This window comes from Amblyraja radiata, chromosome 9, assembly GCF_010909765.2.
Source record: "Amblyraja radiata isolate CabotCenter1 chromosome 9, sAmbRad1.1.pri, whole genome shotgun sequence".
Classification (NCBI taxonomy): Eukaryota; Metazoa; Chordata; class Chondrichthyes; order Rajiformes; family Rajidae; genus Amblyraja; species Amblyraja radiata.
The window spans coordinates 52,229,142-52,242,868 of NC_045964.1; the positions used below are offsets into that span (position 1 = coordinate 52,229,142).

Sequence of the window (13,727 nt, forward strand, 5' to 3'; positions counted from 1 at the left end):
ATCCTGATGAAGGGTCTCAGACCCAAAACATTGACTACTTCCTTTACCATATATGCTGCCTGAACTGCTGAGTTTTTGCAACATTTTCTGTTTTCAATTCAAATTTCCAGCATTTGCAGCTTTGTTTTTCATGCTATGTAAACTAACCTTTTGGGGAACTGCTATTTAAGAAACAATAAACAAAATAGACACTATTATGGTTTGGCTAACAGTATTAATGATCATTAATTTTGTTTTATTATTGATTATTGTGATTATTAGCCATTATGTTCCTGCGTTAATGGGTATGTAAAGCTTTAACAAGCAAGGATTTAATTGTTCAATTCTCAGTGCATGACAATTAAACACTTTTGAGCCTTATCTAGATCAATCATATCAACACCGTGGCTACATTGCTTTGGAACACATGGCTCTTGGTGTTTCATTTCTTCACCATCTGTAAGAAGTCAAGAGTCTGGATTGGTGCAGCTTTAAGACCAAAATAAAAACTATCAAGATCTTTATTAGTATTTGTGCTACTTAGCTCCATATAGACCCCCGCAAAGCTTGTATATCGTACAATGTATATTATAGGACGACAGCAACTCACTAAGTATATTAATGCATCCTCCTCCTCCAAAACCTCTAAAAATCTCACCAAATCCAATTGTTTGGAACTTCTAGCCTGGAATCACCTTAGAGGCACATGAATAAAGCCACCCACCAAATACTCTGGGTGACAACAGATGGGCATTAATTACCGTATCATTCGCACATTTACAGTAATGTTCACAACAGATGGTGGGAAAAGTCTATGTCTGAGTGTTGCATAGGCAATGAGCGATTAACGTCCTAAAACCACTTTCCTCTCCGTGGAGACACAAGAGACTGCAGATGCTGGAATCTGAAACAATAAAACAACTGTTGAAGGGACTCGTGTAGGAATGAACTGCAGATGCCGGTTTAAACCGAAGATAAACACAGAACGCTGGAGTAACTCAGCGGGCCAGGCAGCAACTCTGGGTCTGATTGATCACTGGAGAGAATGAATGGGTGACGTTTCGTGTCGAGACCCAATAACTCAGTGGGTAAGGCGGCGTCTGTGGGAAGGAACTGGACAGACGAGCTTGAGTAGATCCAAGGGACTGTCCGCCTCCCTCCACGGATGCTGCCTGACACGTTAATATGAACTCGCCGCACTTGGAACCGAATCAAGCCCGTCCCGGTACAGCCTGGGGTCTGATCCCCGCTCCTCAAGGGCGGGGGTGGAAGGTTCAGCTGGAGCGCACTCCAAGGGAAGTTTCGAGACGACCCTGACCCTTCCCCTTCATCCAGCGAGCGCTATGAGGGACGGTTTCCAGACGACCCTTCCCCTTCATCTAGCGAGCGCTATGAGGGACGGTTTCCAGACGACCCTTCCCCAAGGCAGTGGGGTCCAGCTCGCCCCCAAGACCGGTTGCCAGGCGACCCTTCCCCAAGGCAGTGGGGTCCAGCTCGCCCCCAAGACCGGTTGCCAGGCGACCCTTCCCCAAGGCAGTGGGGTCCAGCTCGCCCCCAGGACCGGTTGCCAGGCGACCCTTCCCCAAGGCAGTGGGGTCCAGTTCGCCCCCAGGACCGGTTGCCAGGCGACCCTTCCTCAAGGCAGTGGGGTCCAGCTCGCCCCCAGGACCGGTTGCCAGGCGACCCTTCCCCAAGGCAGTGGGGTCCAGCTCGCCCCCAGGACCGGTTGCCAGGCGACCCTTCCCCAAGGCAGTGGGGTCCAGCTCGCCCCCAGGACCGGTTGCCAGGCGACCACCACACGAGCCCTCACTCACCTCATGCCGACCTCCCGCAGCAGCACGAGCCTTCGCAGCGGAAGCGTCATCAAGAGGCGCGCGGCGCCGCCGGTCAGCTGACGGTCTGTCACGTGACCGTGCCCCTTTGGTGCGGAGACTCCAGGTCGGGCGAGTAGTCGGTGCGATGGGGAGCGAGTTACACGATAGTGCGTTGGAGGAGCAGTTACTCCCGAGAGATGTAAGTGTGTTCAACATGAAACGACAGACTTGACGTTGTGCCGTCTCTCTCTGGAGAGACATGTGTGTCGGAAGGAACTGCAGATGCTGGTTTACACTGAGGATAGACACAAAATGCTGGTGTAGCTCAGCGGGACAGGCAGCGTCTCTGGAGAGAAGGAATGGGTGAAGTTTCGGCTCATTCTCTGCAGAGACCTGCTGATTTAAATCCAGACTTTGTACAGCCGATTAAACACCTATCAACTTGCAGCAATAATGTAACGAAATAGTTATTTTGAAAAACAATTTTCTGATCCTTATTGCACATGTGAGAAGTAGCATTATAACTAAGATCTGGGATTAATTCCTTTGCCGCTCTTTTAATCTGTACTCTAGTGTCTTTTCCACAAAGTGCTTGAGGATCTCAGCGGGTCAGGCGGCAACTATGATGGAAATAGACAGACGACGTTCCGGGTGGGGAGCCTTCTTCAGCCGACCAACGCGAAATGGCGTTTGTCCATTCCCCTCACAGCTGCTGCCCGACCCGCTGAGTTCATCCAGCACTTGGTGTGTTGCTCAAGATTCCAGCATCTGCAGTTTATTTTCCACCCAAGTAATTGACTTCTGTTTTTATCAGAACTTGTCAGTTCTTTCTGCAAGGTCATCAGCCTTTATCATTAACTCAGCACTACTCAGATTTGTAGTGCTATTTTGTGAATCTTTGAATTCTAATTTCAAGTCCCACTTGAAGGCCTTGAGCAAAAACCAATTTGAGGTTCCAGAGGTTCCGGGGGGGGGGGGGGGGGGGGGGGGGGGGGGGGGGGGGTAGATACAATACAATACAATTTATGTTGTATTCTGTTTCCACAGCCATACAAACAAAGACAATTTCCTAGACATACACACAATTTAATTCACACAAACATCCATCACAGTGGACTCACTGTGATGGAAGGCAAAGTCTTTTATCTCCCCTGTTCTCCATGTCTCTCCCGATTTGGCTGGATCGTCTGCAGATGCTGGAATCTTGAGCAAAAAAAAACGTTAAGGGAACTCAGTGGATCGGGCAGTTTCTTTGGAGGGAAATGGACAGAAGACATTTGGGATTGGGACCCTTCTTTAGATTGATTGTAGTAGGGGGAAAAAGATGGAAAAGAGAGCTGGAGATGGGACAAAGCCTGACAAGTGATAGATGAGTCGCGAGTCATATGTTTAATTGTCATAGGTACTGAAATGGAACAATGACATTCATAGTTACAGCAACATAACAGGTCTGTAAACATAGCACTCGATAGATAATATAATAAAAAATAAACAAGAAAAATAAGTTCAATTTAAAAACAAAACAATATTAATGAAAAACAAACCAAAACCTAGAAGGCTCTAGTGAAATCAAGACCGTTCATAGTTTGGAATTTATTTATAATATTTAGTAGCCTGATGGTTGTTGGAAAGAAGTTGTTCCTGAACCTGGAGGTAATAGTTTTCGGGCTCCTATACTGGAAATCTTTGTTTTAACGAGTCCCTTTCTAATGGATTTTGATTATAGCGGATTGACCTACCGACTCCACCCCTGGCTTGCACCACCTCCCCTGCCATTTATAACTCTGGCTTCTGATGCCACCCCCTGCTTGCAAGGCGCACTAGCGAGCCATTTTTCATCCACCGTACAGTCAGGTTGACATAGCTGTTGTTAAGGCTCACATCGTAGCCACTGGGACCAGCTCTTTCTACAGGCCGCTGCCACCGACAGGACGCATTCGGTCACCATGGGGCTCCATCGCAAGTTCCCCAGTTTTCATGTCTTCATAGTAAAAGTAGAAGAGAAATATCATTGAAATTCTGCTCATCTCCTGCAGCTCCTCACAAAGATTACTGCTTTGGTTTCTAAGGAGCCCTATTCTCTCGAGGTACCCTCTTCCCCTAATGCACGTATGATGTACCTTTGGAATCTACGTAATCTTATCTGTCAGAGTTATTTCTTTCCCCCTTTTTGCCATACTGACTTCTTCCTTGAATATGCTGCTCATTCCACTAAACGTGTCCTTGTCTATAACTATTTCAAAGTTAATAGAACTGTGGTCGCTGGTCCCGAACAGCTCACTCCCTGACACTTCAGTCACTTGCCCTTCCCAATTTGACATATTCCATCACATCCAAGTCCTTGGCGCTATGACAGTCCCAGTCTATAATGGGGAAGTTAAAATCCCCATTAAAACCTTATTAGTCTTGGTGTTGCCTGCAATTTCCTGGCATATTTGTTCTTCTAATTCCCATTGACTGTTTGGGAGCCTATCATACATTCGAAAGAAGGTGATTATCCTCTTTATCTCTTCCTTCTACTCATAGAGCTTTACCAGATGAACCATCAGTAATGTCATCTTAAATGATTGCTGTGACATTCTCCTTAACCAATAAAACACCTATTTTACCCCCACCCCTATCTCACCAGCACCTGTACCCTGGAACTGCTAGTCCTGTCTCCGCCCCCCCCCCCCCCCTTCACCAGGTTTCTGTAATGGCTATAACGTCCCGGTTCCAAATACCGAACTACACCCTGAGCTCATCCACCTTACTCGTCAGACCTCTCGCACTGAAATACATGAAAGTTAATTCAACATTCCTTGCTCATTCCCTGCCATGCTACTGTATATTCTGTTGATGGACCTTGCTCTTTATCAACTTTCAGGCTCGCCTCACTCCTGCTTTGGATTCCATCTCCCGTATTGTGGAGTATGTTATGTTACCTGTCTTTACTGATTGTGGTCTATGGGTCAGGAAGTTGAGGGTCCAGTTGCAGAGGGGAGTGCGGAGTCTTGAGTTCAGGATTTTGGAGATGAATTTGGTTGGAGTTATGATGTTGAAGATAGCAGTATATCATTAAATAAGAGTCTGATGTAGCTGTCTTTAGATTTTAGAGATACAACGTGGAAACAGGCCCTTAAGATAAGATAATCTTTATTGTCATTGTACAAGACAACGAAATTCTGTTGGAGCAGTCCTCCAGCTGCACAGGAATATAAGTATAAAAAATACAATTAAAAAAAAAAAAGAACTATTAAAAAATTTAACTATAACCATAAACATACAGGAGTATTGGCGGGTGTGTGAGAGAGAGGGGGGGGATCAATGTGGGAGGGGGATAGAGTTCAGTAGTGTCACAGCTCTATGGTAGAAGCTGTTTTTCAGTCTTGTCGTGCGGGCGCTCAGTGTCCTGTATCGTCTTCCTGAGGGCAGGAGGGTGAAGAGACAGTGTCCAGGGTGTGTGCTGTCTCTAATGATGCCCCTGACCCTCCGGATGCAGCGGGTCCGGTAGATGTCCTCCAGACTGGGGAGCTGGGTGCCAGTGATCCTCTCAGCAGTCTTGATGACGCGTTGGAGAGCTTTCCTGTTCTCTGCGGTACAGCCAGAGTACCATACTGTGATGCAGTATGTAAGAACTGACTCAATGGCTGACCTGTAGAAGCTCACCAGCAGCTGTTGTGGGAGACGTGCCCTCTTCAAGCACCTCAGGAAGTGAAGCCTTTGAAGCCCTTTCTTGGCCGTCGCCGTGGTGTTGACGGTCCAGGTCAGGTCGTGGCTGATGTTGACCCCGAGGTACCTGATGTTCTGCACAGCCTCCACTGTCTCGCCGTTAATGGTGATGGGCTGATGGACGAAGGTCTTCGGTCTCCTCCTGAAGTCCAGGATCATCTCCTTTGTTTTTTTTGCGTTGAGGATCAGGTTGTTCTCACGGCTCCAGCTCACCAGGTTCTCTACCTCTGTCCTGTAGGCGGCCTCGTTGTTACTCGTGATCCTGCCTACCACGATGGTGTCATCTGCAAACTTAAATATGGTGTTGGCCTCGTGGGTGGGTTTGCAGTCGAGAGTGTAGAGGGAGAAAAGGAAGGGGCTCAACACACAGCCCTGTGGTGCACCGATGTTCAAGGTGATGCTGGAGGAGACCTGCCTCCCCATGCGCACAGTCTGTGGTCGGCCGGTGAGAAAGTCCAGGACCCAGCTGCTCAGGTGTGTGTTGAGGCCCAGGTGGTCCAGCTTAGTGACTAGTTTATGGGGGTGGATGGTGTTAAAGGCGGAGCTATAATCTATGAATAGCATCCGCACATAACTGTCCCGCTGGTCAAGGTGTGTCAGGGTGGAGTGGAGGGCCAGTGACACTGCGTCCTCCGTCGACCTGTTTGCCCTATAGGCAAATTGGTGGTGGTCTAAGGAGGGGGGGATGCTGTTCTTCAAGTGTCCCAGTACCAGACGTTCGAAGCACTTCATCACCACCGGTGTCAGCGCCACTGGCCGATAGTCATTGAGGGACCTGATGGCTGATTGTTTTGGCACAGGGATGATTGTGGCTGTCTTGAGGCATGTGGGGACGGAGGCCTGCAGCAGGGATGTGTTAAACAGGTATACCTTTTATACCTTCGGCCCACCGACCAGCAATCACCCTGTACACTAACACTATCCTACACACTAGGGACAATTTACAATTTTACTGAAGCCAATTAATCTGCAAACCTGTACATTTTTGGAGTGGAGTGACCAGAGCACCCAGAGAAAACCCACGCATTCACAGGGAGAAAGTATGAACTCTGTACAGACAGCACCTGTAGAATAGTAGTCTTGTCTTCAATGAATATGACCAGAAAAATACTTGAATATAATGAGAATGAATGTTGAGGGATTAAGTAACTTCACACTTGCAATTGTCATTGATTTATTGCTGTGAGTTTAGGGAAGTTCTTGAAGTCTTACACTGGGACCAGAGTGCTTGAGCCTAGGCAAATAATTGCTGATCAAAACAAGTTAGCTTGTGCTGAGTAATTTGACTGAATAGTTTTGAGGAAGTTGGGCCCTTTGGCTCATGCTGACCTCGGAGCCCCATTTAGGCTAGTCAAATTTGCCTGCGTTTGGCTCATCTATCTATAAATACTATTAAAAGTTTCATCTTGTATGTATGTATACGTCTGTGTATGCGTGTGTGCGTCTGTTTTTATACCTTTGTCAAAATGCTATGCGCTAGAGTTGAATTTTTTGCAGATTATTACTTGCATTAACCCAGTTGACGCAATAAACAGGTTCCCTTCACATTTCATGCTACATTTCAAAAGTTATTCTTCATTAAAGTTTTAAAAATCCGGCCTTTCAAACAACTCACAGATTCTTCAAGCAGCTTCGAATGATGTAACAATGCCCCCGCAAGGGGAGCGGGTCAAGTTGCCTATTTTCCGAAAAGTTGCCTATTTTCCGAAAAGTTGCCTATTTTCTTCGCTCCATAGATGCTGCCGTACCCGCTGAGTTTCTCCAGCAATTTTTTCTGCCTATCTGATTTATTACCTGCTCCCTACAATCTAGGGACCATCTACAGTAGCTAATTAACCTACAAATCCTCATGTCAATTGTGTCATCGGAGGAAACACATTTGGGCACAGGGAGAACGTGCAAACTCCGCACGCATTTGAGGTTGGATTTGAACCAGAATCTTTGGCACTGTGAGGCGGCACCTCTACCAGCTGTGCCACTACCTTCTCAAGTATCCACTTTCAGGAATGTCTGCATTAAATGTGCAGGGATGACTGTTTTGTACTGTTCCTAAAACTTAAACTGAGCCTTGTTATAACAATACAGGAAGCCACAGGCAGATCAGAGTGGGAGAGGGAGAATTAAAATATTAGGCAACACAAAACATAGTCAACACTGAGCACTGAATGTAGGTGATTTGCAAAGAAGTTGTACAATCTGCACTTGGTTCCTTCAGTGCAGAGGAGGCCATATTCTGAACACCAAATGGCATAGTGGCTGTCCCTGGACTGTGAGCACCTGACTTGTGGGCAGCCCTACATACAAATGAGCTCCCATAATATTAAATTCAAAAGTCTGAAGTATGTACAGATGCCGATTCCTATGAATGGCAAAATTAGTTTCCTCTCTCCACTTTTAAGAATTATTTCTTATTAATCTTGTGTGCTTTTGGTGCTATCTATATACTCTGTGTGTGTGTGGGGGGGGGGTATGTCATTTTGCCTTTGAAACGTATCTCCTCGAAAACCAGACGCAAAAATGCGGAGATTTTTACATATTTCGGTAGGGATTTAACTTATGATTTCAGAAATCCACTCTAAATTTGCTCAATTTTCCCCCCAGATTTTGAATAAAATTGTTCACAAAACTCACTTTAAAATTTTTTTATCACCGCTTGCCAGCTGCTGACGTCACAATGCCCACATGCCCACCAATCAAGGCCCACCTGCATCCTGCCCCCCCCCCCCCGTGGATTAATACAGCTGCTGTCAACGCGCATGCGCAGTTTTCCATGAGGTACGTTACTCCACCCCCCGTTCTTCAAAAGACGCAGAAAGAACGAGAATGTTCTGCAGCAAAGATCCTATAGCTGCGCTCCGCTATAGGATCTTTGTTCTGCAGATCCGGAGGTTAGCGTCACTCATGCGATGAAGCTTCTCCTCACTGTGGGCGCAGCCCGTGAAGCCCGGCCCCTCCCATCCCCTGCCCGCGCATTCCAGCTGTGGGCTTCCAGAGAGTCAGAAGCCGCTTCTGTCTCCCCGCATTTCGGGCTCGGGCTGCCGCCCCGCCCCCCTCCTCATTCTCTTTCTCTCTCCCCCCTCTTTCCACACCCCCCCCCCTGCAAACGTGCGTTGGGGGAACAGACCCAACGGGTCTGCACTTGGTCTAGTACACTATAATGCTGTGGAGGTATGGTTACCATATTGAGCCATTTTTCTGTATTTTCTGATTCATGGATAAAATTGACTTGTAGATCTTTTAAAAATAGAATCCATTCGTTACTTAGGGATGGCCTGAATATGAGATTGAAGCAAGAGTAGAAGAATTGCTGGTTTGCCTGGAAAGACTCTTTGAATCCCTAGATGGTGGGAAATGTAGAGATCTGAAAGCATTCCTTAGAATGCATCATGTTGGATCTCATAAATTATCTTGTTACAATAATTAACCTCCAACATTCATTTCTCTGCTAGATGATATAAATATTGATTGTGCTGCCGGACTTCCACCTTACTCTCACTGCACCACTTACTTTCTGCAACTTAATGCTTGCTCGTTTCTCACCGTTTCTGATTTCTTCTGGCGGGTCTGAGCTGAATTGTGTTGTATCATCAGCTGCCATAAAAATAAAATGAGGCTGTATGTGAGCAGTTTAAATAGTGCAACCTAGGGTGAGGAAACAAGATGAAGAGTAATTTGCAGAGAGGAGTGTTTTGATTACACCCGTGGCTCAGTGGTGGCACAGTGGAATGGCTAGTTGAGCTGCTGCCTCACATGCGCCAGCGACTCGGCGTCACTCCTGACCTTGGGTGCTCTTCGTGTGACTGCGGAATTCCTCCAGGTGCTCTGGTTTCATCTTACATCTCAAAGACGTAGGTTGGTGGATCAATTTGCAGTTCCAAGTTGTCCCTTGTTTGTATGGGGGTTGGGGGAAGAAATTAAATAAAACAGGAATAATACAGGAGTAATGTAAATGGTGGTGTTTTTCTGCATAGACTCAGTAGCCCAAAGGGTCTATGTCCATGCTGTATCTCGCTGTCTCTATGACTGTTGGTAACTTTTAAAATTCAGAAGGGAGAAAAGAGAATGGCAAGGCTGGCAGGCATCCTTGATGATTCTTCTAGTCTTCCTGATGCAAAACACTGTGAATGTGACAGGATGGAAGTGCTGGGCCTATGATGGACTGTGCTGTGTTCACCACTGCTGGTAAAATAGTTGCCACCCCAGATTGAGGTACACCCTGTCGGCATTGTACAGATAACCAATAGCCAGGCAGAATCTTATAGGTGCAGAGTTTATATAACTGTTGTAAGTCTAAACCTTGTAATTAATAGTCATCCATAGCTCATTGATATATTTATTCAAGACATTCTCTCCTCGTTTGCAAATATCATTTGCAACCAGTTGATCTGTCGTCTTATCTCTTCATCTGGTGACCGGTCACGATATTGGAGCAGGCTCGGCTTTCGGGATCCTTCCACAGAGCATGTCATTCAAAGGTTTCTTGGCACAAATGCTTCTGAACTCTTTCTTGGGCACTGATTTGTTTACGTGAATGCTTTTATGGAATGGTATTAATTACAGCATCAGAACGGATTTTGACACCTCGTAGCTATGCTGGTTCGTATTCCTGTAACCCTGACTTTCCCAACATCTCTCCACCCAATACTTTTATTTACAGCTTTTCAGATACTTGTATTAAAAATTCTCCTTTTAAAAATATATTTTATTCATAAAAATTCAGAATATAATTCACTTGTGTGATCTTATGACAGTTAATTATTTGTTTACACAAGTCAAAAATGAGCATGGTATAACGCAGTATCGCATCAGTTATCATTCATTCACAACCTTAAAGCAAATAGTTCATAGGGTTATAATGGAGAGTGCTGTGCTGTGGGAGGTGTTTCTCCCTCAAAGAGCTCTTGTCAAGGCTGCACCCAGGTTTAGCACATGTCATAACATTGGGTCCTTGAAGCTAGAGTACATCATTTTGCAGGTGCTCATAGGCAGTATCTTGGCTTGGTTTACCAGTTAATTTTGGGGGTACTAATGGGAGCTTTACACTGCACTGCTGGTTTCCCAGCAGCAGTGGTAATTTCTGTGCGTCCTTAAAGTATCTGGAATTTATCCATGTTGAAGGACTGACCATGTATTTCCAAGCATGTGACCTGGTGAAGTGGCTGGCAGTGTTATATCCAAAGCTGGCATTCCTTGTCCTTGATGGACCAAAAACAAAGTGCTCAAGGAAATCAGTGGGTCAGACAGCATATGTAGAGGGAATAGACAGCAGAAGGGTCCTGACCCAAACCGTTGTCTGTCTATTCCTACCCCAGCTGCTGCCTCACCCACTGAGTTCCTCCAGCACTTTATTTTTGGCTTAAGGCTCCAGCATCTGCACTTTTTATTGTCTACTTGTCCTTCATGAAAGTTGATAAAGATGCACTCATCCAGGTGTATGGAGAATATTCTCTTGATTCATCAATCTTTTGACTTGGTGCTTGTAGATAATAGGAAATATTTTGGAGTGGAGGTGAGTTGCAATGTAACTTTAATTTACAAGGTTAATGTGCTTTTGAGGGGATTGGGGGAAACTTGATCAAAATCACAGCTTGCTGCAGCTAGAGAGATGTTTGCTGTTTTTTGTAACTAAATGACCCCTGCCTTTGAGTAATCATGAATGTTTTAATCTAAAGAAAGAGTTAACTGAATTGTAAACCCCTGCAAGGAAAACTGGCACTGTAAATCAAGGAGTGTTTAGCGCTGGGCTATTCTTGATATGTGATGTATTGTGATGCTGCATTATAACATCCGTGCATCTAGCTGACATACTTGAGTTCAGCTGATATTAATACGATAAAGAGCCGATTCCAGGGTAAAGGCTTAGAGAGTGATACAGTGTGGAAACAGGCCCATCAGTCCAACTTGCCCACACCGACCAGCATGACCCAAGCTTGAATGAGGAGTACCGCAGAAATTAATGTATGTATGCTGTGCAACTATCTAAACCACACACATTCCCATCCCAATCTAACTACAGAGGTGCAACCAAGAAGTAATTAGAATCTACATGGGCCTCATTTATTGAGTACATTACAATCTCCTCTGAATTATGGCATGCAATTAATGTTCAGCTATGTGTATACATCAGTATATGTTAGTCAGGGTTAGAATATTTCAATTTCTATAATACATTTAATGCAATGGGACTGCAATCACCTTGACAAAAGGGCGTGACTAACTCTGGTGTAGGGTGAATGCTCCTTGTACGGTCAGACTGAAATTGTCCTTTGAAATCCATTGTACTGTTTCTTTATTTTGGCAGATACCGCCACATCAGGAATCATCACGAGCTTCTTTCGCATCCTCTGTGTTTAACGTAACGCATGCAATCATGGGAAGTGGCATCCTTGGTTTGGCTTTTGTAATGGCTAATACAGGTATTATTGGTTTTAGGTAAGAAAGCAAAACGTAGCAGGATGTAATTTATTTTGCTAGTTGATCTGAATTATTTGTCTTGATATAAATATGGGATTCTCACTCAGACTTTGATTTTTCTGATATTTATATGGGCCATGAATGTAATGGCCAAAATATTTATATTAAAATTCTTTATACGATATCAGAGCAGACAGAAAAAAAAAAGATAATCATCATATAGCAAAGATAGTCACAGCACGGAAACAGGCCTTTCGGCCCAACTTGTCCAAGATGCCTCATCTAAGCTAGTTCCATTTGTGCATATTTGGTCCAAATCCTTCTAAACCTTTTGCATCTGTGTACCTTTTAAATGTTGATGTCAGAAAAGCTGATACAAACCATAAAACGAATCAATCAAAAATAGGTGAACTTTAAAGTAATTACAGTGCGCTGCTTTCACTGCTTGTGTGAAATAATACTTGATCATCGAGTCTCAGAGCAACAGTTACCTACACCCTGCACTTTAACACCGTGTTCTAGATGTGCCCTATTGTGTTAGGAACTTGACATGGATCCTTGCCGACTCATTGGAGTGTCCTCTTGCCGACACTTCTGTAGCAATTAATTGGTGATCTTGTTGCTACATCGTATTGAGTGAATCACTGAGAAAATGTGATTGGTTAATGGTCTACAAATTTGTTTGCATTAAATTATAAATCAAGAATGGTTTGTTCTACATGAGTGTAACTACAGAACATTTGGTAACAAATGTTTAGTAAAATTTAGGGATTATGTGCTTTGTTAACTACAATAGTTAATTTTATTACAGGTAAAGTGTTACATATATGTGTCGTTGTGTATTTAATGTTTTGTTCTTGCAGTGTTCTCTTGCTGATAGTTGCTTTATTGGCTGCATATTCGATTCATCTGCTACTGGAGTTATGTCAACAGACTGGTGAGTGAAAGACCAAACTCGTACAGCCTGGGTTAATTGTATGCACTCAGGTGCTCTCAAAAGGATCAAAACAATGTTGCCTAAAGTGTTTAATACCTTCATTTTGAAGTATCCATTGTCATAATTCAATTAATTAATATTGCTCAATATTCTATTCTATTAGATGCATGTGGAGTGTTCCAGTTGTTAAAAAGAACTGAAAAGTAAAGAGTTTAATTATGTTCATGCCCGGCCCCTCCCATCCCCTGCCCGCACATCTTGAACTTGGGTTGTAAACAGCGAGCCCCGTTCCACTAATTATATCTGCTTTATTCATTGATAGCACTGACATCCTATGAAGACCTTGGGTTTTGTGCCTTCAAGACAACTGGAAAGGTAATAAGTGATGTACTTTTGTCGTGCTGCATCCAGGCTTAATACACTCACTGACAAGCACTTAAGGGCCTGTCCCACTGCGGGGACCTAATTTACGAGTTTAGAAGAGTTTGCGCTTGACTCAAACTTGCCGCATGGTCGACACATGGTCCTAGGCGGTCACTGTAACTCTCCTTCATGCTCGAGGGAAGATCCCGCATACTCGCAGCAGTTTGGTTGAGGAAAAATTTTCAGCTTGCTGAGAAATGTTCCCCAAGTAAAAATTGGTCGACATGGTTCTTTTGAACTCATAGTGCAGTGGAGTGGGGTCGCTATGTAGTTATAGGTAGTCGAGGTAGCCGTAGGCAATCTCCTTTGCTGACTGGGCATTTTAATTGGCTCATTGGAGTTTTCGGAACGAGGGAAAACCGACCGTTAATGTTAAATGTCCGCTAAACTTTATTAAAAGTTGTCTGGCTTCTTAAAAGTGTCTCCACTCCACCCCCCCCCCCCCCCCC

General features: G+C 44.7%; 2 protein-coding genes across 4 annotated transcripts in view; one reads left to right on the forward strand and one right to left on the reverse strand.

Annotated features, from left to right (window-relative positions):
* trmt5 (tRNA methyltransferase 5) overlaps positions 1-1,876 on the reverse strand; it is a 17,249-nt gene extending 15,373 nt beyond the window's left edge. Inside the window, exons 1-2 of one of the 3 annotated variants that reach the window (XM_033027425.1) lie at positions 1,794-1,837; positions 741-883 (exon numbers count right to left, since the gene is read on the reverse strand). In XM_033027425.1, the coding sequence (XP_032883316.1) occupies positions 741-748 (8 nt within the window). In that variant the 5' untranslated portion in view covers positions 749-883; positions 1,794-1,837. Of the gene's footprint in view, positions 1-740; positions 958-1,793 lie in introns of those variants that run through there. The other 2 variants (XM_033027422.1, XM_033027423.1) reach the window with 2 other exon arrangements.
* slc38a6 (solute carrier family 38 member 6) lies at positions 1,876-13,272 on the forward strand. The gene is made up of 4 exons (XM_033026451.1): positions 1,876-1,992; positions 11,806-11,936; positions 12,782-12,855; positions 13,178-13,272. Exons 1-4 carry the CDS (start codon positions 1,939-1,941, stop codon positions 13,270-13,272), a joined length of 354 nt encoding a protein of 117 aa, XP_032882342.1. The 5' UTR covers positions 1,876-1,938.
* The last annotated feature ends 455 nt before the right edge of the window (positions 13,273-13,727 follow it).

Coding starts and splice junctions, on each gene's coding strand:
- slc38a6 (XM_033026451.1), top strand. CDS start 1,939: ATGGGGAGCGAGTTACACGATAGTGCGTTGGAGGAGCAGTTACTCCCG. Junction 1,993..11,805: donor AGCAGTTACTCCCGAGAGAT/GTAAGTGTGTTC, acceptor TTATTTTGGCAG/ATACCGCCACATCAGGAATC. Junction 12,856..13,177: donor GGAGTTATGTCAACAGACTG/GTGAGTGAAAGA, acceptor ATTCATTGATAG/CACTGACATCCTATGAAGAC.